The 25484-nt window shown below is 51.8% G+C and overlaps 9 protein-coding genes and 1 non-coding gene across 10 annotated transcripts; 4 read left to right on the forward strand and 6 right to left on the reverse strand.

Annotated features, from left to right (window-relative positions):
- Window positions 1-164: 164 nt before the first annotated feature.
- On the reverse strand, window positions 165-893 carry Z519_10893 (uncharacterized protein; the record flags this gene model as incomplete). The annotated part of the gene is made up of 3 exons (XM_016768608.1): window positions 165-506; window positions 561-683; window positions 744-893. The coding sequence occupies 3 exons, from the start codon at window positions 891-893 to the stop codon at window positions 165-167; spliced, it is 615 nt and encodes a 204-aa protein (XP_016614995.1).
- A 287-nt stretch (window positions 894-1180) lies between these two features.
- On the reverse strand, window positions 1181-1296 carry Z519_10894. Its single transcript, XR_001677181.1, has one exon. It is a non-coding gene; the product is annotated as a 5S ribosomal RNA (ribosomal RNA).
- Window positions 1297-4930: 3634 nt separating this feature from the next.
- On the reverse strand, window positions 4931-5922 carry Z519_10895 (uncharacterized protein; the record flags this gene model as incomplete). Its single annotated transcript, XM_016768609.1, has 4 exons — window positions 4931-5055; window positions 5154-5335; window positions 5430-5545; window positions 5629-5922. The coding sequence occupies 4 exons, from the start codon at window positions 5920-5922 to the stop codon at window positions 4931-4933; spliced, it is 717 nt and encodes a 238-aa protein (XP_016614996.1).
- Window positions 5923-6807: 885 nt separating this feature from the next.
- On the reverse strand, window positions 6808-8969 carry Z519_10896 (uncharacterized protein; the record flags this gene model as incomplete). Its single annotated transcript, XM_016768610.1, has 2 exons — window positions 6808-8527; window positions 8587-8969. 2 exons carry the CDS (start codon window positions 8967-8969, stop codon window positions 6808-6810), a joined length of 2103 nt encoding a protein of 700 aa, XP_016614997.1.
- An 811-nt stretch (window positions 8970-9780) lies between these two features.
- Window positions 9781-10596, forward strand: Z519_10897 (uncharacterized protein; the record flags this gene model as incomplete). The annotated part of the gene is made up of 3 exons (XM_016768611.1): window positions 9781-9852; window positions 9902-10067; window positions 10136-10596. 3 exons carry the CDS (start codon window positions 9781-9783, stop codon window positions 10594-10596), a joined length of 699 nt encoding a protein of 232 aa, XP_016614998.1.
- A 663-nt stretch (window positions 10597-11259) lies between these two features.
- Z519_10898 (L-ascorbate oxidase) lies at window positions 11260-15378 on the forward strand (the record flags this gene model as incomplete). The annotated part of the gene is made up of 3 exons (XM_016768612.1): window positions 11260-12629; window positions 13479-13635; window positions 13720-15378. The coding sequence occupies 3 exons, from the start codon at window positions 11260-11262 to the stop codon at window positions 15376-15378; spliced, it is 3186 nt and encodes a 1061-aa protein (XP_016614999.1).
- A 1170-nt stretch (window positions 15379-16548) lies between these two features.
- Z519_10899 (uncharacterized protein) lies at window positions 16549-18352 on the forward strand (the record flags this gene model as incomplete). The annotated part of the gene is made up of 7 exons (XM_016768613.1): window positions 16549-17138; window positions 17190-17231; window positions 17289-17319; window positions 17368-17490; window positions 17539-17941; window positions 17991-18069; window positions 18127-18352. The coding sequence occupies 7 exons, from the start codon at window positions 16549-16551 to the stop codon at window positions 18350-18352; spliced, it is 1494 nt and encodes a 497-aa protein (XP_016615000.1).
- A 474-nt stretch (window positions 18353-18826) lies between these two features.
- On the forward strand, window positions 18827-19931 carry Z519_10900 (uncharacterized protein; the record flags this gene model as incomplete). Its single annotated transcript, XM_016768614.1, has 2 exons — window positions 18827-19380; window positions 19448-19931. The coding sequence occupies 2 exons, from the start codon at window positions 18827-18829 to the stop codon at window positions 19929-19931; spliced, it is 1038 nt and encodes a 345-aa protein (XP_016615001.1).
- Window positions 19932-21529: 1598 nt separating this feature from the next.
- Z519_10901 (uncharacterized protein) lies at window positions 21530-22621 on the reverse strand (the record flags this gene model as incomplete). The annotated part of the gene is made up of 1 exon (XM_016768615.1): window positions 21530-22621. The coding sequence occupies one exon, from the start codon at window positions 22619-22621 to the stop codon at window positions 21530-21532; it is 1092 nt and encodes a 363-aa protein (XP_016615002.1).
- Window positions 22622-22894: 273 nt separating this feature from the next.
- Window positions 22895-24536, reverse strand: Z519_10902 (uncharacterized protein; the record flags this gene model as incomplete). Its single annotated transcript, XM_016768616.1, has 3 exons — window positions 22895-22998; window positions 23061-23198; window positions 23255-24536. 3 exons carry the CDS (start codon window positions 24534-24536, stop codon window positions 22895-22897), a joined length of 1524 nt encoding a protein of 507 aa, XP_016615003.1.
- Window positions 24537-25484: the final 948 nt, after the last annotated feature.

Consider the following 25484-nt stretch of genomic DNA (forward strand, 5'->3'; position numbering starts at 1 on the left):
TCAGGATCCGAGCAAGGTGCAGAGATCGCAAGTCCGCGCCTTTGACGCCGAGTGCTGTCCTCCATAACGGAGGTGCGGACAGAGTCGCAGGGGTGGAGAGAAAATTGGATGCTCAGGTTGCAGCCCCCTCTGTCAGACACATAGAAACATGGTCGCTTCGACGATCACGTCGCCCCCCGAAGAGCCATGAGCCCCAGAATCTGAACCTCAAGAACTTTCGTCTCATCGACACCCTCGCTGGCGTCAGTACTCGGGATGCCGTTAACAGCCTTGCCTGAGCCGGCCCTTGAATTCGGAGAGCTGAGTTTATAGAGCTTTCTGATTCTCTCGAGGTCTGCTACTTTGCGAAATGTTGCATTATCAAATGTACTTGGTTGACCTTGGATGTGCGTCGACAGATGTTGGGCGACGCTTTCAAGGGTCACTTCGGGCATTGTGGCAACCTTCAAAACGAGAAGATCTCTGGTCGATTCGCTGACGCCGAACCTGCGAAAGGCTTCGCCAATCTGCATGTGCCGTTAGCGTCACCATAGCCCAGAAAGACTGAATTCTGCACTAACATTGTTGTTCGGGCTCAGAGAGAACACAATCTCTGAATGGACGTTCCGTGACTTCAATCTTTCGTTGAGATAATCGTTCATGGCACGGAAGGCGGCAGCGAGCACGTGGTTGACAGAGGCAACCTGCGAGAAGAGGAATCAGGTCAACACTGGGAAGCTGTAAGAACGTGTTTGAGCGCTCACCATTTTCGCATCAATGAAAGCGTATTCGAAGTCCGAGTTGCCTGCCAGCAGCTGTTCCTTGAGGAAAGGCGCATTCTCCACATCAGTGTACATGGCCACGTAGAGCGCCAGTTCGGGTGGCATATGAGCCAGCGTGATACTTTGGACCATGTTGGTGCCACTCCAGAGGTTTTCAGGCCTGTGGGAATGTGGTGTCAGGGCATACAGCGAAGGGGGGCAAGAGTGTGACTTTGCAAGTGAAGGAGAATTCAGGATCTTGTCTTGGCGCTGACATAACCAACCTCAGCCTTGTCGCCTCTCGCCACCGACTCGCGCCCACTACAACCGAGCAAAAATTTGTTGCTAACGCCGCAGATTCCACGAAGACAGGAGTCTAATTTTTTGGAGGTAGCTTAAAGAGAACAGAAGAAATGTTTCGAAACACACAAAAAGAGAAAAACAATCAACAGTCAGGATTCCCAAGTGGTCACCCACCTTAGTACTAACTGACCGGCATGTGGCTTAAGTACGGCTGAGCGAACGGGAAGCCCTGTTTTCCACATCCTATGGTCGATTGCGGGAGTGAACGAACGTTTACAAATAATATACCTCAAAATACTACTCATTCAATGTATCCCTCTCACCTGAGCTTTGCAATGCTGTCGGACGAGCCGAACACCTGACTTCGAGCGTGTATCTACACATTTGCGACGCGATAACTCATCTGGTTGAAAAGCTTATCATCGACTTCTCACTGAGCGCACTACAGAATGTGCATAGTCGATACATTGTATTTCCACTCGTTTCTTCTAGACATACTGCTCCGCTCAACGACCATCTTCAATAATGTCCCATTCCCTTGAGGCGCGATGTCACAGAGAACAGCATCCCCATGATTCTCCGGAGAAAGCAGGCTCCCACTTGTTTCCAGAATCATGTCAACTAGTCTCATAATCTGGTGTCGTTGACCGGAAGCCGCCCGGGGTCGGTCCAATCATCGACCCCATTTTCAGGGACTCCGCCTTCTCTTGTCTCCGCGATGGCGATATTGACTTTCACGTCGTTGTTGTGTTCGTCGTATGGATAAAAAATAAGATGGTCACAAGCAACTCGATTGTGGCCATTTTGGATACTGCTGAAACGAAAGACATCTGTCATAGCTGTCCGTCGAGGTGGGTAACGACGTATTCCTAGATTAGCGAGCCGCCACTTCCTCGCAGGGATTCTGACTTGATGGACGGCTTGTTGAGTCTGCTTGGGAAAAGAGGATACTTTTAACCTCACAACCTGAAGCTCTAGCTGAGAAAAGGCTAGTCATCGCAAGATACTATGCAGGCATTAGAGCTCCAGTTGTTGAGCGTCGTGTTCTCCGCTAATCGCCTTGTCAAGTGATCATCCCAGAAGAACAAATGCCTGCTAACGTATACTGCCTGATTCGTATCGAGTGCTCCATTGTTCGATAGTCTCCACAACCGTTGAGCAAGCCCGCCTGCTGGTGAATCCGGTAGCCGAGTGGCGGTCAAAACTGTTGCCACCCACATAAGAGCCTGCTGTACAACGGGAAAAGCACTGGGTGTCGACTGAGGGAAAAGTATGGGCATCAGATCGCTCCGGCAAGCAAGTGCCAGACAACTTGTGCGGTGGAAGGCGTCGGCCACCAAAGTAACAGGTGCGCACAGCACTTGACATACGTGCTCTGCGTAGGTGAAAAGACCCACAAGAAGTATTTCGTCAAGCGTACTAAGAAGGTGACGATGCATGAGAAGGTCGGTACAGTGAAACGTCGTATCACTTGCGGCCTTGTTGGAACAGATGTGTGAGTGCTCGACTGGACGGACATCTATATTGAGGTAAGAACCATTTTGCGCAGTCTGGTGTCTGATGTACCTTTATCGACTTCAGCTATCTCCCTGATCAATGAGCATAGCCGCCTAGAGATGGGTCTGCTCATTGCAAGAGCGGCAAGACCATATGGCATTTTGGACAAGCACTCGATCATGCTCCCATGGTCGGAACACGGATTGTACAAGACTGGTTTCAAGGACTCGGGGTTAATGGGATATTTGAATCTCTCTATCCGTCTCTAATGCTGTAGCAACTCTTCGTACCTGTTCAGCAAACATAGTCAGCTGGATTAGACAAGGAAGTTTTATTTGGGCTGACGTGCATCAACACCCGAAAGTTGATGTAACCATCAAGGCCCGAGACTTCACCATCTTGAACTCTCTTCTCCATTAACTGCCTCATTGCTGTGAGATGCAGTTCCATTTCAGCCTCCCAGTCCACATCACGACGGGAAAAGATCTGGAAGGCTGTCAGTCAATACGCGGTGCGAGCCGCAAGCGAAGGAATGTCTTGCATATAGAGTGAGTAAGCACAGGATACTCAGTAAAGTATATTCAGATGTAGCGTGCTTCGTGGAGAGTCTCGCGCGAAGTTTCGAGATGATGGTGTTGGCATGCTGGGCGAGAATTTGGGAATGCTCTGGCTTGTATGGGGTTGTGGCCAACTGTATCGCACGCGCATTTGCGATGGTTGCCTCGAATAGCATATCATCTTGGAAGATGTTTTTGAAAAGTGCCTCAAAAATCATCCTTTTGGGATTTCTATCGCCTCGACGGTAGACGGAGAATGGCGCCCAACTGTAGATATCTCCAGCTTTGTCAACAGGAGCTTCGTGTTTGATGAGGCAGGGGGCTCACAAAATTGCACTCCGGATCTCGTACTAGCATTGTCCTTGGCCGGAAAGATCCAGAATGGCTCATGCGGGATCTTGGGTTGATCCAATGTCACAAGGTTCTGCTCATTCGGCTGGTTGTCAATAGGTTGCTGGCTGTTGCCGTGAGTAGCACAGGGATTCTGAGCTTCAACATGAGGTCTGACATGTTGCGACGGGCCAGGTTGAGAATGGACAGGTTCCCTACGAGGAATGTCCCTCGGTTTTCTGGAATAGGGACCAACTCGGAACCGCAATATTGTATTACTGGGAATCTGGGTGGAGCTTCCTGATCCACCCTCGCGAGTAGTCAGCATCGCGCCGTGATCAATAAAGGGCGAGTCATGACAGTGGCGACTGGAGATGGTAATATTCAAGTAGGTCTTTCGAGAATGACTGTACAACGATCAATCCAGGCACTCAGCAAACCACCTGATACCGGACTGCCAGGGGTTCGGCAATCCGACAACATTCGCTGCAACTTGACTCAGGAAGTCACCTCACCATGATCTTGGCTTGGGGCTGCAACGGCGATATGCATCTGGATGACAACGCATCACCCTCTGGGCTCGTGGGTTCCAAGCCGCCAGCGGAGAGGCCAAGCTGGTGAGGCTTCAAGATTTGACCAGTCGAGCCGCTCAAGAATCTCAGGTCGTATCGACTCTGTGCGATGCGATTGGTCGCGCCACTTTCCTAAGTAAGGGATATCCTCCATTGTCTTCCTGCTCCCAGCCTTTGGACTCAGACAAGATGTTCATCTCTTCCTAGAGCGATCCTCGTGTTAGAAACGGCCTACTGCCGTAACGAGTTGCAGAAGTTGTCCACATTTAGGACACCGGGATATCGGCCAAAGACGCGCTTGTCTGGGGGTGCGGGCATATTTACTCGTAGGGCTCGAGAGGATGAGCTGATACAGTGAAAGGCAGGGACACCATTGGGTGTCGGTGTGGATTGAATGGATTGAAGCGTGCAGTTGAAATTGCCCGAGACGCGGATGTGAGTTTCTGACGCGTCTCGGATCATTACATATGACGTAGGTGATACTCGGTACAACACACCATCACTTCAACCCTTCAACACGTCGAGAGTATTGCACGCAGTACCGGCCTCCTGAACTACCGCTCTATTCAGATTCCCATATCCTTGTTTATATCCGGATCCTATACGCGGACTGACTCGGGGTTGCTTTAGGGCACATCCATGTTCCTCCCTATTCACTCGTGGCTGGTCTATCTTGTTCCAGAGTGTGCGAACACGGGAAAGTTCAAGCGACATGCAAAGGCGATGACGGGACTATGTAGAATACACAAAAAACAGGCTTTCCTAGCGCACAACAAGTAAGGAACAGCTGCAGCTTTGTAAAGAGTGAAAAGGTCAAGAATATCAAGGCCATCCGGCTTCATGTCTGAGGCGTATGGCATTGGGTCCTGTCAATGGATCGCAACCTGAGTCAGGACAATTGACTGCGGCGAAATCTACATTGATGGTTCGTTCAGAGCTTCTCGAAAACCGCGACCGTTGCTTCGGCAGTCGACTTTGCGCTCTGCGGATTCATGCCAGTCACAATTCTTCCGTCGGTAACGTGAAAGTCGTCCCAGACACCATCCGCTCTCACATCTGGCAGGCGCAACAACTGTCAGCAGACCCATCTGTCGAGCTCGAGCATGCCCGGGATTTACTGACATGTCGCCACAGAGGAGGTCAATGAAACTTACATTTGGCACCGAGTTTTGCGGCCCACTCGTCGATCAACGGTTCACCCCAGCTCCGAACGAGCTCCATGACATGCATGTCGTATTCTGCCTGCGTGGTGAAGCCTGTAATGGTTTTTCCCTTGATGATGGACTCGCCCGTCGCTGGGTCGATTACACCGACATAGATTGCCTCTCCGTGGCAACTATCACGAGTCATATCAGCTTATCAGGATCTAGATTTCTTTGGAGGGCGCTTTCAAGGGGGGGAATTGCGAAAAGGGGCACGGGGATAGATACACAGCCGAAACCATGCCTCCCTGCGTCCAAATATCGGTCGCGATCTTTTGCAGGCCTTTCGCGTGAGGATAGTCGATCAGAGCAGCATGTCCGGCACTGGCGAAGAAGATACCATACTGCAACCATCCATCAGTCAGCATACATGCCCACATTATTTAAACACATCGGCTACCACCTTGAGGACTGTCGTTGAACATACCTTCTTGCCGTCTATGGTATCCACACTCGGCATGTGGTCCAATTTCTTCCTAAACTCACCGTTCACGTCTTCCCACTCCCTCTTGTCCTCACCACTAAGAAAACTCTCCTGTAAGCTCAACCAATCAGGCACATAAGCGCCCTTTTCGGACACGAGGTCAACTTCAAAGCCATGCTGCTTGAAGACCTGGAATGGGTGGAGAGCTTCGCTGATGAAGAGCCCCGTAGGACGGCCTGCGTGGAGAGGAGCCGTTGCCGATGTCACGGCGATAATGGCTCGGCGTGGCAGAGGCATTTTCCTCGATGGTTCTGCACTGGGGGGATGAATGTTGGCGTATTGATTTGAAGGAAGCAAGGAAACCAACGTGCAGAACGGAAAATTCGGTAAGGACACTTTCAGTATCAACCTTGAAGCTGTTGATTTGAAACATACACTCTCATCGACGGAGGGAGTCGTGTATATATGCTAATTGCGACCTCTTGAAATCCCTTGCTCGGATCGCCCGGGCCAGACTGATGAAGTCCTTTTCAAAACTCGTCATCCGGACAGCTCAACGACACACGCACGCACGCACGCACAGAGTCCAATTGGCAAATTTCGATGGGCCGCAGGTACAGGGTATGATCCAAACACAAAGAATGTGGTGGTGCTTGGAAAATCGAACACGATACGAGAAATCCACCCAAGTCCCTCCGCATTTCTCTCCTCGCCCAATGGCCCGTCGATTAAAACTTGCCAAATGTGGTCTGGAAAGCCTAGTGGTTGCAGGGAACCACGCTGAAATGGTCAAGAAGGGCTTATATCAGGCTACTACGTGTGATGGTGGGGACCATGGGACATGTGAAAGAGTCTTGTTACCTCTCAATATTTTCAACCGTCACACTTGGCTTTTTCAGAGTGAAATTAGCATTATCTTAAACTCTAGGTATCCATCCCGCCTCAATAAAATGTCTTGGATATATGCAAAGAGCCCCATAACAGGCGCCTTTTGGGCAAACTGCCCTCTCAGAACGGATGCGACAGACCCATCACATGCTAGACCGTTGACATAATCTTTGCAACGAAATTCGTTTTCCCTTCCTGTAACGGCGAGTGCATTCATCTTAAGAGACTGGCAAAAGTGAAAATGCCGAGAATCAACGCTCAAGGGAATCTGTCAGATTTCGTGGAACTTGGTCATCATTCGTACTTGATGGGATGCAGCACCATCATGGGCAAACACATTCGCCCGCCTCCTGGCCCGCCGTCCGACTCCCAGGCAAGTTCGTCATTACCATTTTCTCTACCAAGCCATCTTCTCCAGAGATAGCCGGCAAATCCTGCGTTTGAATAATATGTCGCGCCGCGGAAGACGTGCTCGCCGGGTCCGAATACGCTGCCCCCTTCACCGTGAAAACGTCCGTGTCCGTGGTCCATGCCTGCTTTTTTGTGCTCCAAGCTGATAGGGGCGTTGTTAAAGACTTCGTCGGCATGGGTGCTGGGCCAGTCCCGGTCAAAATACACTGGAAGAGGGGCGGAAATCGCTTTAAGACCATAATGAAGAGCAATGGAAGCGGGAAACATCTCCGGAAACATGGTATGCTTGTTCCGGTAAGTTTCCTCGTGCATGAGAAGGAGGAGCCGACGCGACATTCGAGAGGCTGTAATCAGGGCGGCGCGTGTAGGGGGTCGTCCGTCACGGGTCACGTTGTAGCCGGTTATGTCGTCGTGGAAGGCCCAGCGAGTGTGTTCAGGACTAAAGAGAGGGTTTAATGTGATTAGATCCGTGATTTCATCGTTATCATCTAGGATTTTTTGCTCTGGAATATCAAGCAGCCGCTCCTGCGGTATTTGTGGACCGGAAATTGGTGTTTCGTTGCGCGCCCTCACCTTGTCAACGACAGATTGAGTGTAGTTTGCAAACGAATAATCGTGCAGTGACGGAATATAGAACGTCGATGATCGCTCCCAAGCATAGTCTCTATGTTGGTTTCCGGCCCAGGACTCGATTTGGTTCAACAGTTCGTGATAGTGGCCCGTGACTCTGATGTCCATTTCCCACTGCCAAAAATAATCATATTCCGGATATCGAGATGCAAAATACTGTAGCGGGAAATGTAAAGATCGATATGCGTCGTAAATGTCGCCCCCTGAGAAGTTCACAATGCTGTCGGGAAATGGTGGGGGGTAAATCAACTTCATTTGCGCGACAGACCAGAGCGTGCCCATTCCACGGAATTCTTCAGGCAAGCTGTCTCTGAGTACCTGGTCGTACAGCTCTTTTGAAGCCCAGATTGGAATGGTATCGTCCTGGACGTGAATCAGGAAATGAACCGTGTATCGGCCTCCGGACGCAATCGCGAGTTCGCTAATAATGGCGCGCAGCATGGCGATGTGATATTCCGTATAGTGGAAGGTGCTCCATGTGCGAAACACAAAGGCGGTCCGAGATCGAATCCGACTGGAATTCTTCTCGAGGCATCTCCGCTGTGCATCGCGCCATTTGACGCCCCTCCAGTCCACCGCAACCACCTGCTCTGATCCTCCGTGGTCACCTTCTGGCTTTTGGCCGAGCCCTCCTTCTTCTTCCGCAAGTCCCAAGCCGTACGGTGCCAGTCGATTTAGGCGATCGTAACACACTTCATCATTGATGCCAAGCTCTTTTTGAGACCCAAACAGAGGTGCACTCATTCCTTGTGGTAACCCCCTGTATGCGGATAATGTAGGTGGCAGGATTCTCCTTTCTTCATCCACATAGCATTCCTCGAGGTTCGTTGGCAAGGGCGATGGGAGCGCAATCAATTCGGCATCATCGTCGTGCTTTCCCGGATCGAAAGGGTCAAAAGCATTTGCCTGTTGCTCTGGGACATAGTCGGAAAATGGAACGATGTTTTTGCGCCCTCGATAAAAGCCCTGAAGCCTGGGAAGCAGATTAACATCTCAGTTACAACTGGCAGGGGCAGTGAACCGTTCTCTCACCTAGGAAACTGCTCCCACCAGAACACCTCTCTCCCATTTCGATCCACGGACTTTCCCATTGGAATTGGGCCATCTTTTCCAACCTCATCATCAACATCAGGTTCCGGAATCTCAACGAGACCACCGGTCGACGTTGGGCGGAGAAACCACCAGAGCGAAACGACAGTTAAGAGGGCGATTGCTGCTGCATAGCATATTGCTTTGCTGGGCTGGAATCTCGAGATCTTCCATTGCCGTCGACGGCCCCGTCGTGGTCTTGGTGATGTGACGGGGTTCAGCAGACTGCTGCCAGAGGAATCGCTGCTCCAGTCGCGCTTGTGTATTGATATCACAGTTGCGTCGTTGAATTTGTTGGTGAGCGACTTGGGCAGCAGGTCAATCATTCCCCAAGAGGCCCAACGTCTGACAGACGTGGGCGGCGGTCTCGCCTATCGCTGACTCCGATATGGGCGGCGGGGAGTAAAGCATAAGCTATTGGCCAGCTGCAGGCGAGGTTGAGATGCGGGCATTACCGAACAGTCGCAAACCCGACGCATACTCTGCACGACATCTAAAATGCAAGCACTGTACAATGCGATGTCGCAAACAGGTTGGGAGAAGCTAGAAGATGTGACTGGAGTGTACTCGGTGCTCCGTATAAGATAAAAAGGCCTGCTAGTCCATCGTCTGCGCTCTACTGCATCTCTCTGCTAGCGGAGGGCAGCTAGAGAGACCGCCCCCATAGCGTCCTCTACGCGGCGAGGACAAGTGACCTTAACACCTGGAAAACGGGGGTTGGGTCGCCTAAATTACAGACCTAAATGCCGGGACACCACTTGGAAGGATGCCCCCAGGCAAGCCCAGGCCGGCCCAGGGCTGGGAATCCACGGTGGCAATCCCGCTCGTTGGGCTCCAGCCTCACTAGCCTCTTGGCAAGGGCAAGCCTGCGTGCCTCAATGGCGCCCTAATCACTGCCATCGCGGTCCTTCTTCTACCACCTCATTTCCCTTGAGTGGCTGCCCGAGACATGATTGACTAAGGGTAACAAATCACGTCATATGTCTACAGGATTACTAAATATTCGCAGAATCCCATTGCGACCAGCCAAGCTAACAAACGAAAGTACAGGGAGGAAGGATTTGAGGCTTCTTCTTCAATTTCACCCGCTTCTTGGATAAGAATTCTATTGACCCATCGGCAATTGCAAGCACCAGGATGCCTACTGCTGTCGTTACGGGGGCAAACTCTGGGATCGCCCATGCGTTTGCCACAATACTGTGCGATGAGGTTAGCTCGGCCACTGCGCAAAAATCAATCGAGATAACGCTCCAGGTAGGGCTACACGGTTTACGCGGTCGACCGGAATGAAGGAGATGGACTCCAGGCCTTGAAGGTTAAAACGGCTCACGTTTCAGAAGTTGATGTGACTTCGCCCGAGTCGATTCAAAAGTTCAAGGACTCTCTCGGTGACACGACAGTTGACCTCTTGCTCAACATTGCAGGTGTGACAACCCCTCCTCGTACCACGAGCATGGTGAAAAGAGAGCAAGTAACGGATAGGTTTGAACAGGTGTTGCCGCCGCCAATGAAGACGACAGTCTAACAACGAGCAATCTGCAAGTCTTCCAAAGCACGTTTGCGGTCAACACTTTTGGGGTCTTCCTTCTTACGCAGGCGCTGTTGCCCAACGTCCTGAAGGCCTCTAAGCCAAAAATCGGTATTGTTTCGAGCCGCGTAGGCTCAATGGGCGACAACAGTTCTGGCGGACATTATGCCTACCGCTCTTCCAAGGCCGCTGTCAACTCGATTGGCAAAAGCATGGCAATGGACCTGAAAGATAAGGGCGTTACAGTCATGCTGTTGCATCCTGGATATGTCAGGACAAATTTGTTGCCGACTGCGAAGATGCCCCCAGAGACAGTAGAACCAGACGAGGCGGCGAGAAAGCTGTGGGAGAATATTGTCAGCAAGAAGACAATTGAAGACACGGGCAAGTTTTGGCACCGTGAGGGATACGAGCTGCCATGGTGATGACCCCTCTGGAAGACATCACATACTTGGACTTTGAATGCCCTCGTTTTCTTGAAGCAGTCAGCCGAGCATGGTGATCTCAATGGGTCTTACCGTGCCAAACAAAAGGGTTGTTAATCGGATAATGCTATCGTCCACAGGGAGCAATGCCTGATCCAGAGCCAACAAAAAAGCCATACGACCCACATTACCTCCTAACCCTCCATATAGAAGCATACCGAGTCCTTCGTCTTACCATACTTCGTAGCCTTCACCCCCTATTCGTCGGTCCATCTACTAGACGGAGCAGTTGGAGACACAATTCAGGAAGTATACGGCGTTCCATGGCGTACCTACTCGGTACATCAGATGCAGGGATATGGTGCCATATTGCCTCGGCTAAACCGGTGTTTGCCCCGGATCCCGCACTATCAATTCTCCAATATCTTCCAGCTGTCTTAGAAATCAACTGCCATTGTCTCATCACCTATCTCTCTTGTTCCCGTGGTTGTACAAGTATAAATTCGGTTCCCTGTAGATCCATCGTCGGATTTCGTTCCCAAGACTAGCTCTTGGCCTCTAGGTGTTTTCGCTCTTTTTTCCGCGATTGCATAGAGGCACCGTCGCCATCCTAAACACGAAGAACCGGATACTGCTGACTGCGGCGGTTCAGCGTCCCCAGCCATGGGTACGTCAAGTTCCCCTATGCTCGTCAACAAGAGCGTCCCAGGTATACCATATTTCACCCCTGCCCATGCTGCGGATCCGGGTGCGCCGTTCACTGCATCTCCTGATACCCCGACACTCTTCACCCCTCTAAGGATCCGTTCCAAGACACTGCGCAACCGCATAATAGTGGCACCGATGTGCCAATACTCCACGGCTTCTTCGGGTCCAGATATTGGCAAACTCACCGACTATCACATTGCAACGCTAGGCCATTACGCCCTGAAGGGAGCGGCTTTAGTCTTCATTGAAGCAACGGGCGTGCAGCCGAATGGACGAATTAGCCCCAACTGCCCTGGGCTGTGGAGTGACGCGCAGACTGAAAGCGTCAAACGCGTCTCAGACTTTGTCAGGTCGCAGGGTGCCCTGTCCGGGATCCAGTTAGCTCACGCCGGACGAAAGTCAAGCACTATGCCGCCGTGGCTGGCATCATCTGTCAAGAGGCCGTCTGTCCGCGCGGACAAGGATGCCGATGGATGGCCAGACGATGTGGTAGGACCGATGGGCGGGCCAGAGGAGAGCTGGGATGGCAAAGGATTATCGCAGGACGGCGGCTTTTGGCCTCCGAGGCAGTTGAGTGTGGAGGAGATCCAAGGCGTCGTCAAAGCATTTGCAGAGAGCGCGCGCAGAGCCGTGGAAGCCGGCATCGATGTTATTGAAATCCACGCTGCGCATGGCTACCTGATACATCAATTCCTGAGTCCCATCACAAATAGGCGCACCGACCAGTACGGCGGCAGCTTTGAGAATCGCACACGCATGCTGGTTGAGGTCATCAAAGCTGTCCGGGCACAGATACCACAAGATATGCCTCTGTTCTTGCGGGTCAGTTCCACGGAGTGGATGGAGGAGACGGACTTGGGCAAGCAGCTCGGAAGCTGGGATGTGGAAAATACGATGAAACTGGCTCGTCTACTTCCTGGGTTGGGGGTGGATCTTCTCGACGCCAGCAGTGGCGGGAATCATCCTCGGCAGCGCATCAACATGTTTTCGTCCAAGGACTATCAGACCAAGATCGCGCACCAGATCCGGCAGATGATGAAGGCAAACAACCTGAAGTTGCTGATTGGCGCTGTGGGCCTGATCACGGAAGCCGAGCAGGCAAGAGATATTGTTGACGACAAAGGATCGGACAAGAGTATCGGAGAGGAAGCCAACGCCGCAAACGAGATGACAGATGCTAAAGGTGGCAAGGAGCCTATGGCAGATGTTATTCTTGTGGCGAGACAATTTATGAGAGAGCCGGAGTGGGTGTTGAAAGTGGGTTGGAAGTTGGGTGTTGACGTCGCCTGGCCCAGCCAATTCCTAAGAGTGAGGTTTCCGAAGCTGTAAGCCAACATGTCTTTCCTAGAGAGGGGATTGCTATAGATATAGATCGCCAGAACTGCGATAGAGTCTAGTTGCAACATTTTGTGTTGGCGAGGCTCCCGTGTTGTGGCTGGTAGAGGCAGCGTAATCCTTTGCGAGCATTTAGTCTGACAGAAAGTTTTGACCTCGAGGCGTGCTTGGCCATGCCGATAGGAGAAGTAACAAGCCTCGCGAGATACGGAAAACCATTTTGCCAGACAGTAAGTTCAAATCCCCCCTTTTTTCCACCTGACATCCATTCAGATCTCTCCATTGTCCGGAGAAGCTCCATTAATCCTTCAATAAACGTTGCACAACCATGAACTTAGGTGTCACAAGCATCTCTGCATCGCCGTTGCCGTGGCATCCCGGCTTCGGACTTCCGCAATGTCTTTGCTGGCGTTACCTAGCCTCTGGCGATCCTCGCGACTGAGCTCCTGAACACAGCTGCTCTCCTGTTCATTGCACCGGATAACAACATATTATATCAGTTACAGAACGAGCTAAATTCAAATTCTCAACCAGAGCTGACGTAGCTTTGCCGCGTGGCCTGGACAGAGGAGTCTGTTGCAGGCCGTTGTGAGGTTCATCTGGATCGGATATGGCTACGAGGCGCCCACCACTGCGAACCTTCAACGCTTCTAGAGTGAGGTTTGAGACAGTCCTCATCTCGCCATCGTGTTTTACGCTTACTACTCTGTTGTTTATTACGTGGATATCCTATGTGCAATGCTGTTCCATTTCTCGTGCTGGCTACACGCCTGCATTTACATTTGCACGTTAGCTATTTCTCTAAGCAATGCGAAGAAGCTGGTGAGACACGATGCTAGCTTCACCCCCGACATTGTTCTGCGGGTCAGCGTCGACACTGTCCAGCTCAACTGTCAGCCTCGTCTCTCAACGCTGGTCAACGGCACATATCCAGCACCCCCCATATATCTCGAGCCCGAGCGAACAACATGGATTCGGGTGTACAACGACGCGAACGTGAATACGACAATGGCAGGTTGAACTCCTCCCAGAGGATCGCACACGAGACTTTGCTTGCTAACCGGTCGCACGTATATATAGCATTGGCATGGTCTCTCACTGGCTGCGGCGCCCTTTGCTGACGGGGCACCATTGGCTTCACAATGGCCAATTCCTCCTGGACATTTCTATGATTACGAGCTCCATCCCAGCGGTAGCGAAGCTGGAACGTCCTTCTATCATTCGCACGTGGGCTTCCAAGCCATCACAGCATCGGGGGCATTGATTATAAAGGATGCTATGCCTCCGCCATATGTTTACGACGATGAGATTATTCTGAAAATCGGCGACTTTTACCCCGAGGACGATCAAACAATCGAATCACAGTTGACAGACGTTCCCTGGATATGGCCGGGAGATCCGACATCTCTGCTAATTAATGGACAAAGTGGAACAGCTCCTAACGCTTCTAATCCAGGTCCGTCTGACCCTTCATGTCAACCTTGGATCATGAATGTCGAGACCAACAAGACGTATCGAGTGCGCCTCATTGGCAGCACTGCCTTGTCTCTGGTGCTATTTGGCTTGGAACATCACGACAATCTGACCATCATCGAAACGGACAACTCCTACGTCTATCCCGTAGAGACGTCGTATATGCAGATCGACACAGGTCAGAGGTTCAGTTTCTTGTTGAAGACGAAATCGCAAAGTGAATTGGATTGTTTGAATGGACAGACGAGATTCTGGATCCAGTTTGAGACTCGAGAAGGTCAGAGAACGGTTTTTGCATGGGCTATTCTCAATTATGCCGACACGAACATTCCGACGCGGCAAGGATTAGAGCATAGCGAGCCGGGGGACCGTCGCGATCCAGCCTCAAACTCATCATGTCCGGGTTCCCTCCCTCCGGCACCAATCCTTGACCTACCCGCCAACGTAACAGGTTGGCTCGAGTATGCTTTTCAAAATCCTCCCTTGGCAGGCTACGAAGCTCCCCCTAATGCAACGGAAGTGACTCGCCGCATCATCATCTCAACCTCACAATTCCTCAATAACTCCTCCGGCTACACAGTGATGCTCTCCAACAACGAATACTGGACCGATACCGCTCCCCTAGGACCAACAACGAACACGCCGTACCTCGTTGAGATTCTTCAAAACGGGACCATCAATGGTGTCACTCCAGACTACGGCCGTGCAATCGCCAACGGGGCCTTTGATCCTCTCTCACAGATGTATCCAGCCCGAATCGGTGAGGTCCTTGAAATTGTATGGCAGAATGCTGCTTCATACCCAGCGGGGATCTACGGTCTGCATCCCATGCATGCTCACGGTGGACCCTATTGGGACCTGGGTTCTGGCTCAGGAGAATACTCACCGGAAGCTCACGCGGTACTGCTGGAATCCTATTCAGCGGGCAATGGCCCTTACCCCGGCTCGCGGCGTGACACGACCTTGTTATATAAATATACTTTGCAGGCCCCTCAGCCTGGGGAGGTGAATGGCTGGCGAGTATGGCGCATACGCATCACTGAGAGGAATATTGGCGTGTGGATGATGCACTGTCATATCCTGCAGCATATCGTAATGGGCCAGCAGACGGTGTGGGTGTTCGGGACGCCGGAGGAGATCAGAGCGAATTCGATACCTGTACAAGGCAATTTGGAGGGATATTTTACCTATGGCGGGGATGTTATGGGCAAAGCTGGAGAGGAAGAGGCGGGGATTGATATTCTGCAATTCTTCAGGGATGGATGAGTTCTTACATTGAACGTGGGAGGGAACAACTGTAATAGAAGGCTGAGATGATAGATTTCTCCCACTAGGCTCGTTGAAGAAGGCGTGAGGGTTTGTTTCCCATTCGTCTGTACGATGTTTATCTCTCTTCCCTTTTCCTGTGTCTCTAGCGATATTCTTGAGGACCCAAAAAGAACCTGCTGACCTCGATCCACATCTTCAAGTCCTCATTACAACTCCCACAGGTCAGCATTGAGGTGGAGGGCGCAGCGGATAAAGTGGTGATGTCTTTCAACTCAACTGCCGAAGTCTAGGCGTCTGGGCAATGGAACAATCTTACCCAGGAGAACAAAAGAAGCACCGTCCGCCGTCTTCGTATTCCTCAACCCTGGTCATGTTCCACCAAACTGCTGTTGCTCCTCGCCCAAACGCGCTTTCCCGCTCGGGGTTCGTGCTCCGAGCTCAAAGCGGACAGCCTCGTCGTTGCAGACCCGTCACAATATCGTCTACAAAGCTCGACAGCCTCAATGTGAGAATGAAACAGACAAAGCCATCACGACCATACGTGGTGCATCGCAAATGAATGGTCTATTGGCCGTCCAAATGCGATCGACATCTGTTCGGTGCCTGTTAACAGCATGATCATCTCCCGCTAGACAGCCAGTCCGCCACCGACATTCGACCCCGGACAGCCAAGAAACGATCCCTTTCGAGGTTGTTCTCCTTCCTTTTCAATTCGCTTTCAAAAGCCCATCTTTCCCCCCTCCCCAGATTCCAAGACTGGCTTGTTACTTGGCTTCCTCCAGCCACCTTGCAAAGACCTATCAACCTGCAGGGGATATTTCATCTGCCTTGGCCATTTGCTGTCCCTGGGCACTGTGGGAGCGACCAGAGCATCACGACTCCCGGTGACGACAGCCGGGATGTTCAGGGCGCAGGGCCTCCTCCCCACCGGATGGGACACGCTGTATCACGCATGCCGGAGCAACAACATGGAAGTCCTCTTTGATGATGATCCGCAATCTGTATTCGAATGTGGGGCGTTGGTGAGGCCTGGAGTTACCTCGAACTCTCCGCTTAAATACACGGCTTCGAAACCTCTCGTTGCCAGACCTGTACTTGATCTGTATGTGTTCATCACAGTCGCCAATAGCTTAGATTGACATTCAACATCCACGTTTCACTCGGACCATGGCTGGAATTCCAGGAGGGACTCTGAAAGCTTCGGATTTGGACCATCTTGAGTTGGATCCTACCAAGAGCGAGTCATCAACCGAGGAGATCGACTGGACAGAGCAGGAAGAGACGACCATCAGGCGAAAGATTGACCGGCGAATTGTGCCTCTCGTCACTTTGTTGTACCTCTTTTGCTTTCTCGATCGCGCCAACATCGGCAATGCTCGCATTCAGGGAATGGCCAAGGACCTTGACCTTGTTGGTTACCGCTTCAACTGGGCGCTGAGCGTCTTCTACATTATCTATCTCTTGGTGGAAGTTCCCAGCAACATCCTCCTGAAGCACATCGGCCCTCGATTCTATATTCCGGGACTGGTTTTTGGCTTCGGGTTGGTGTCTCTCTGTACCGCCTTTGTTAAGAGCTTCGACCAGCTGTGTGTTGCGAGGGCATTTCTGGGTATCTTCGAAGGCGGGACGATGCCTGGGATCTCATTCTTCCTGAGCACATTCTACAAGCGGCGGGAGTTGTATTTTCGGATTGGAATTTTCATTTCGGCTGCTTCGATCGCTGGGGCTTTTGGAGGTTTGTTTGCCACAGCTCTCTCGTAAGTACCGCCATCTGCAGACAAATATTTCCCATTGCTGACGGATCTCAGCCGCATCCCTCGTTGGGGAACCGAGTCTACGCCTATCCATACGTGAGTGGCAGTGACGGATGAGCGAGGCCAGTGTAATGTCTGACAATTTGTTTGTAGCTGGAGAAATATCTTCTTCTTCGAGGGTTTGGTGCGTTCCAGGTGTGCTGCAACAGTAAATTGAGCTAATGTCTTGTAGATCACTGTCATCGTCGCTGCGGCTGCTCCAGCTTTAATGCCGTCTAATCCACAGACTTGTCGGTTCCTCACCGAACGGGAACGGCATATTGCGCATGAACGGTTGATCCGAGAGCATCGCGCTGTGAGCGCCCTGTGATGTTTATTCAGAGACCAAAACTGACGAAAATAGGATCCAATGGAGAAGGTTCAATGGCATCACATCAGAGCCGCCATCTTCAACATCAACAACAATCTTTGTGCCGCTGGCTTCTTCCTCATCAACATCACCGTCCAAGGTCTCTCCATCTTCATGCCGACAATCCTGGCGGATCTGGGCTGGACCGCAACCAAGGCACAGCTATATTCGGTGCCGCCCTATGTGGCTGCGTGTCTCGTGGCGATTTTGATTGCATATATCAGCGACAAAACTCGCAGGCGTGGCATTTACCTCGCAGTGGCCACCTTCTTCCCCATTGCCGGGTTTTCTATTCTCCGATGGAGCACGAATGCGTCGATCCGCTACATGGCCGTGTATTTTATCACCACAGGAGCATTCCCGGGTGGGCCTGGGTTCCTATCGTGGGGAATCAACAGTAGGTTGAGTGCCCTCATGCTGGAGACATGGTTGCTAACACTTGGCAGATTCTGCTGGACCAGCAGTGCGTGCTGTGGCGACTGCGTGGATTGTCTCGGTTGGCACATTAGGAGGTGTCCTCGCCACGTGAGAAAGCCCGGACTCAGAGCATCCCCTGGATAGAAATAGACTGACACTCAATAGATGGACCTACCTTGTCCGCGACGCACCTCGATACCCCATTGGTCACACCATCAATCTGTCAGCCCAGATCATCGTCCTCTGTGTAGCTAGCTTCGGCATTGCATACAACATGCGTGAGAATCGGGTGCGGGATCAAGGAAAGAGGACCTATCGACTTGAGGGATTGAATGACGCTGAGAAGCGGGATCTGGGCCATAAGCACCCTGACTTCAGGTATATTCCGTGAGGTCGAATCTGGAGACTGTTGCAAAAGGGTTGCGACCGGGTCGGAGGGATGAACGTGGGCATGGCGTCGTGTATGGTAGCAAGCGAGAGGATATGAACCGTAGGAGTGCAAGCAGTTGTTACTCTTGTTACCTAGATGAGCATTACTCTGTGCCGTGCAGAAAGGCAGATACGAGTTGAAGCCTTGTTGGAAACATCGAGAAGAGCGTAAAAGCGGCGTCGGATATTCCTATCCGGTGCCATGTGACACGGAGCTACACCCGATGGCCAATCAAACAGCCTGGGGTTGCGAGTGCGTCATCAGAGCCGGTGGCGCCTCGGTCTATTACCAAAGTACAAATACAATTTACACGCATAGCGAAGCTTCCTTTGTGCCTGCGTCCTGCAACTTGCATCGTCTTTCTACCATCCCATTAACGACTCTCTTCCTCACTTTTCGACCATCGCCTACTTCTTGTCGAGGAGCGCATTCATCATGTCCTTCGTGCTCAGGAGACCCTTTGCGGTCTCCTCGAACGCCTTCAGACAATTCAGCAAACCCTCAACGCTTGTCCGAGCATTCCACTCCTCCAGTCCCAAGTCATCCAACACCTTCTTCAACCCTCGGCCATTTGCCTCGGCGTCGAACGCACAGTCGCTGCTGAAATCAGCCGCTCTACGCAATGGTTTCAAGCGCGGCTATCAAACGCCCGCGTACCAACCTGCCAACCCAACCGCCAGCGGAAACCTGACACAGCGGCTTCTTTACGGCGCTGCGCTGGTCGGCGGAACCATTGTTGCCACCAATCTCATCTTTAACCGCGAAACACGCGAAGATGGCGGCATGCCTCCCTTCGAGCGCGAGTACTTGAACCAGACATTTATGCACACCGGCTTGGGCGTGGGGATTATCGCCCTTGCGGCCCGCACGCTACACCAGAGCGGCTGGAGTTATAGATTGATGGCCACGAACCCTTGGTTGGTGGTTGGGTTGGGCCTCGCCGCTAGCATTGGCACCATGTACGGCACGTTCTATACCCATCCAGATAAGTAAGTTCTTTAGCAGCCCCCTTACTCGGCCAGATCAAAGAATACGTTTACTGACAAGGTGCCACAGCTACATCCAAAAATACGCTCTCTGGACCGCTTTCAATGTCACTCAAGCCGCCATCCTCACTCCGTTAATGTTCCTGTCTCCCGCTATCCTCGCTCGCGCCGGCCTCTACACCGTTGGCATGATGGGCTCGATCGCTTTCATCGGGGCCACGGCCAAACAAGAGAAGTACCTATACTTGGGAGGGCCATTACTTGCGGGTGTCGCCATCGTCGCCATCTCCGGATTTGCGCCGTTGGTTCTCCCTGCCACGGCAGTTCGCACGCTCGCGTGGACTGAGAATATTTGGCTGTATGGTGGGCTTGCCGTCTTTGGTGGATTTACGCTCTACGATGTGCAGAAGATTTTGCACCATGCTAGGATGAGTGAACGGGGGTTGGTGAGGAAGGATGTGGTCAATGAAAGCATCTCGCTCGAGTTGGACTTTTTGAACATCTTTATTCGGATGGTACAGATTTTGAGTATGAGGCAGAGTAACAGGAGATGATCGGTGGGAGAGTGAGAAAGGGGGATGTGGCATTACATGGACCGGCAGGGAATATATGACTGAAGCCAAGTGCAAAACAGGTATGCAAGGGATTCAGTGTCATTCAGCATCAATGGGTAAGGGGAGGGCGTTGTTGGATTGCAACAAATCGCAACCCTTTGGGTGCTGGAACATAGCCAACTGATTCCTATCACTCAGGTGCCAATCGTGAAGAGGAAGGGGAAAAGAAGTGAGAATGAAGAGCATTTTCTCCTCTCCAACTCGTTCGCTTAGCATCTAACTTGCTCCCTTTATTTACCGATGTTCGCTCGAAGTATTGGGCGCCCTCCGGAACTTTTCTAAAGACTTTGTAGATCTAAGATTTTCTAAGATTTTTTTTAATGGAATTTTTCGGATTTTTGGGGTTTATCTGGGATTTTCTGGGAGCTGTCGGCGGCGCTCTTGATCGACAGCGTAACCAACCATGATTGGCCCATGAAGCACACTGGATGGCGGGCTGGACGGTGGATGGCTTCTCGTCGAGCAACACTTGCGGCGGTGATGGTGAGCGTTTTCTTTTCTCACTGCTTGGGGGCCAGCAATGGACATCATGGGCAAGTATCAGTTACCCTTGACCCTGCCCCTGTTCTCCTCCCCGCACCTCCGGGATTGACGAAGCAGATTGTACGAACCGTGGTCCATATCCTACATCCATTGGTCATTGAGTAGTCTGTATTGATCACGAAAGGCCCGCCGACTTCTCATTGATCAATCTTTTTGTCTTTACGCTAATAAACTTCGACAGGGTTCATGCTCAAAAGCTCCATTTCCATGCACGCTTTGCAGCCTTGGTGTCTTCTGCTCAACGGAGTCATCCGGCCGACGCCAATATCAATGGTCAAAAGAACAAGGCCGTGAGCCCACAGTGACAGGCTGTGGAGCGGCACTCCTCGCTTGGAACCTCGAGTTTGGTGAGCCTTGCAGGCTCGCATGCTCCTCACACGCGTGCAGCCTGCCCTTTGGCACCCGGCGAGCCGGACACGTGACGACGAAATGGATTTACCCATCTCGCTGTATTAATTTAGAATTGTCGCTCCTTACGTCTCACGGTTGATCGACCTAGAGACAACTCCCATTTCCTCTCGTACATAAACTGCGTTGATACTTGACTCAACTTAACCTCCTCTCAAGAGTCAAGTCAAAAGCATTCTCAGCCTTACGACCGGCGGAGTATATTGTAAAATACACAACACGCCTCCCCAGTCCCCCACACATATCTCCTGAGCTTCTTAGTAATGTCCTCTTTGGTATTGTCATGTTCTTCACTGGCATGTACACTCTGTGGCAAACTCACCGAGCAAACCGTCAGCGCCTAGGTAGCTGCCTCTGGTGTTTCACTTCTCGCCCGGGCACAGTTGCTGACATAGTGCACAGAAGCTGTCATGGATCTTCGCAGACAGCAGACTGACACCTCGGATCGGGTTCGACCACGCTTCCCTCTCTGCAACTTCATCCCCGCAAATGTCGGTACGCCGGTGCCACGGGTCAAGGCAATACATCATCATGCCTGAAGACGGACGGCGGTGACGGAAAGAATCGGCAGGCGTGATGATTGCAGCTCAGGCAGACTTCCATCCGTTGAGGAATGACAACATGTTCAGACCAAGGTGCTCAATAACGTATCCGCCCTCAAGAAGAATGAGAGCGGGCACCTCCTTGAGCGCCTGTCTCGTCGTCCTCGCAATAGTCTCATAGTCTTCTGTGTGAATCTGGAAATGCCCCAACGGGTCCGCATGAAAAGTGTCGAACCCAAGACTCACGATGAGGAACTCGGTCTTGAACTCCACTAGTTTCTTCAGGCCATAGTCGAGTTTCTCCAAATATTCTTCGATAGGACTGCCGACTTCGAGAGGGAGGTTGATATTCATACCCTTTCCCTCATCACTACCTGTTTCGTCTTCTGCGCCAGTGTAATATGGAAATTCGTCTTCGCCATGAATGCTTACGTACAAAACCTTGGCGTCAGCGTAGAAAATCTCCTGGGTACCGTTGCCGTGGTGAAAGTCGAGGTCCAAGATCCCAATTTGCGCATCAGATTGATGTGAGCGCCATGTGCTCACCGCTAGAGCTGCATTGTTGATGTAGCAGTAGCCGCCTGCTCGTTGACCGTCGCAGTGGTGCCCTGGAGGACGACAGAGAGCTACGACTGTGTCAATATCGTGGGGTCGGTCATCGAAGCCGCAAAGCATGTCCGTCCCTTCGCATGCAAGGTTGGCGGAAGCAATTATGGCTCGATAACTCTCCGACATGATGCCACTACTCATATCGAAGGCATAATAGCCCGCTCGTGCAAAGAGATCCTTGGGTGGACGGAGTGGCTTTCCCGTCGAAGTCGGAAACACGAAACACTCTGGCAGAACATGGCCGTCTTTCTCAATCAGGCCCGCTGACAGCCACTCCTCGTATACATTGCGTAGATGTTGCAGATATTCGTGGCCATGGGTTTCTGAGGTGAGTTCCAGAAGTCGCGACTTTGGGCCTTCCCACAGAGAGCTGAGTTGCCTTGTCCCAGATCTATACTCAGAGTTGTGCAGAGCTTTGAGGATTGCTTCGAGACGTTCCGGTGATTCTAGTGCAGGAATGAGGTTTGAGCCTAACAGCTCAACGGTCTTGTGCAGGAGCGTGTCAGGGTCCCACAGGATCACCAACATCTTGAGCGATGTATGTTGTTTGTTTTCTGACGCAAAGCATGGCAAATATCGAGGAGGTTCTGCCGACAGCCTAGTCGAATCAGGGACTCGTCGCCGCCTTGAGCAGGATTGTGAAGTCGTCAAGATAAGCTGAGTCTGAGATTTTAAGTTGAAGGAAGATTGTGCGGATGATAATGGGGCCTTGCCGTCACTAACTAGCTTCGGACAAACGAGATCTGCCGAGATAGCGCACGTGACCCGTATCAAGACATCCTTGACATGTGTCTGAACCATTCAAAAGTTCTGTGGATACATATTGCCATATATCGCTCCTTGTGGAGGGAGAGATGCCCGATTCTGTTGAGGTTCTATCGAAGGGATTGGCTGCATATCACCATCTACAGAGAATTAGCTGGACGCTTTTGCAGTCGACCACACAGCTCCGCTAGAAAACACGTACTATTGTTCAGAAACTCCATTAGACGCGCATTCCTTTGTCGTAGGTTTCTGCAAGTATCCTTCATGCTCTGAAGAGATCTCTGCTGCGATTTTGCGAAGTTGTCCAAGATGACGGCCATGCTGGCCATGAATGTCCTGCCTAGCGACATCGCGCGTTAACCCGAGTCAGAAAACGGACTGAACGGCAACACTTACTGGGTTGAACGAGATCCGCGGCCAGCTCACCGGCAAGCCTGTCACTGTGTGAAGACCGGGTTAAAACCCCTAGAGCTGCAGCTTGGACATTGCGCGTGTACTCTTGAACCAGCGGCAACACATCATTCTGCAGAGGCCCGTCATTGCCCAATGCTGGCTCTGGAAACGAAACGTCCATTCCCATCGTAGGGGTTAGGGGAGGGACACCAGAAGTAGGAAGTAATGGCGTTGAATCCACATCCACCACAGCGAACTTGATCCCAGGGTTATTCTCGAGACCTGTCTGATTCAGCGGTTCCGAGTCCAGGGGTAGTTGTATAGCGTTGTTGAACATCGGTTGCTCTGTCATAATATCCTCCGGCAACATTCCTGGAGGCATCCCCATATCGGCACTGGTCATGACATACTGATTGAAGCCTGCCGGTAACGAGGAAATTGAAGGGTCGGCGATGGGAAAACCAAATGATGCGTCATTTGCGTCTACCGGGAATTGCTGATTGGTATTTGGGACACCGCTTGTGACGTGCGATGATGTCGGGCCGTTCGGGAAGACCGTGTATTGGTTTTGGACTGCACCAGCGTTGAATTGCTGCGTACCATCAGCTTGTCTCTGAGCCCACTGATTGTGGCCGATAGCCAGAGGAAGGCCAGAGCCACCAGCCATCCCGTACACGTCAGATTCCTGCTCCTGAAAAGTATGTGGTTGAAATGTCTGTGGGGGTCCACTAGCGGCTTGCGTCGGGGGCAGATGAAACGCGTCATTGCTGAGACTTCGTCGCATTTCCGAACCCAGCTGGTTGAAGTCGAAAGGGGAATCCATTGCGGCGTTTGCGGGGGGATCCGAGAACTCTTGTTTGAAATGTGGGCGCGGCATATCAGTGAAAGAAGTGGACCGTGACCTCGATCTCGAACGGCTCACCTCGCGACGAGCGAAGCGGCGCAGGTTGCGATCTTCATGAGGTTGGAGATTGCCGTGCTCATCCACATGGGAGCGAGGTCTTCGACCGGGACGACTGACCTCGAAGACTGATTTGCCGGTTTGCGCTATTTGATGGAGTCTTTCCTCTCGACCCATGTACTTTGAAAACCCCCATTGCTTGATTTTGCGCTCCCATTGACGGGGAGTGGCGCGAAAGTTGAAGTGTTCTGTCATATACTCTGCGGCTTCCTTTCGAGTCATACCGTGATCAATGTAACAGATGCGGAAGTTTTCCTTTTGAGCTTCCCAGTCCTTTTCATCATGGTGAGTGTCAAGAGCCTGCGAGTCGTCGTCAGAAGCCATGGTTATAATGTAGCGAAGCACAAAACGAAAGGTATGTCGACGCTGATAAGGGCGCTTCTCAGCCTGATTGCGCGGCGCCTGCCACGTGAGGCTTTCGGTCCAGTGAGCCTGGTAATGGCAGCAAGACAGCTTCAGGAGGTAGAGGTTGGTGCTACTAAAACTGAGAAGAAGGGTCTAGATATGTTGCGCGACATGCCGACTGCCTCTTCATCGATGTCCAACGGAAGAAAAGCTCGGACCAGCAGATGATGCTTGTCAGTAGCCAGGGCCAAGGACTCACTAGGCTTAGGGGATTTGTCTCGGACACACCGTTGAGCGCCGTCTCGCCGTCACTGCTCTTATTTTGGCCCCGGGACTAGGGGCACCTTGCGGCTGAAAGGTTTGGTGTTGGTCTGAGGTCGACGGCACGATCCAGGCCTTGGATTGCACCCAACCAACCAAACCGTGGGGCGATGGGCGTCCAACGGGCACCTAGCGGGCTTCGATGACTTCACTGAGACGTACGAGGTAGTGGTGGTGGTTATTCGTGAACTCAGCCTACGGCGGGGTCGATGTGGCTGGTGAGCTTCGCATGCTCGATCAAGAATTGCGCTTGCGGACCTTGTGCTTCTCCGAATGTTGCTGCAGAAACTGCTACGGTGTAGCACAGACGTATTCGACCTTTCCTCACCTTCTGTGTTGATGCGCCTGATAGTGACAAAATCCTCGCCAATATCCTCACCCTCCAACACTCACCCTCAACCAACCCTCTGTTCAATGACTGTCTAGTGAGGCTGCTTTTGCCTGATGGCTTCATCGACTCACAGTTCAGCTTTCGCCGTAATGTCCCACCGCCGATCAGGGCGCTGGGCTCTTCGACTCGACTGGTTACTTTTCTACATCTCCCTGGATTCGACCTCGCCAATCTGCCCAATTCCTCATGCACTCCTGCTTTATGACTAGGAGTCT

Source organism: Cladophialophora bantiana (assembly GCF_000835475.1).
Source record: "Cladophialophora bantiana CBS 173.52 unplaced genomic scaffold supercont1.20, whole genome shotgun sequence".
NCBI classification, from domain to species: domain Eukaryota; kingdom Fungi; phylum Ascomycota; class Eurotiomycetes; order Chaetothyriales; family Herpotrichiellaceae; genus Cladophialophora; species Cladophialophora bantiana.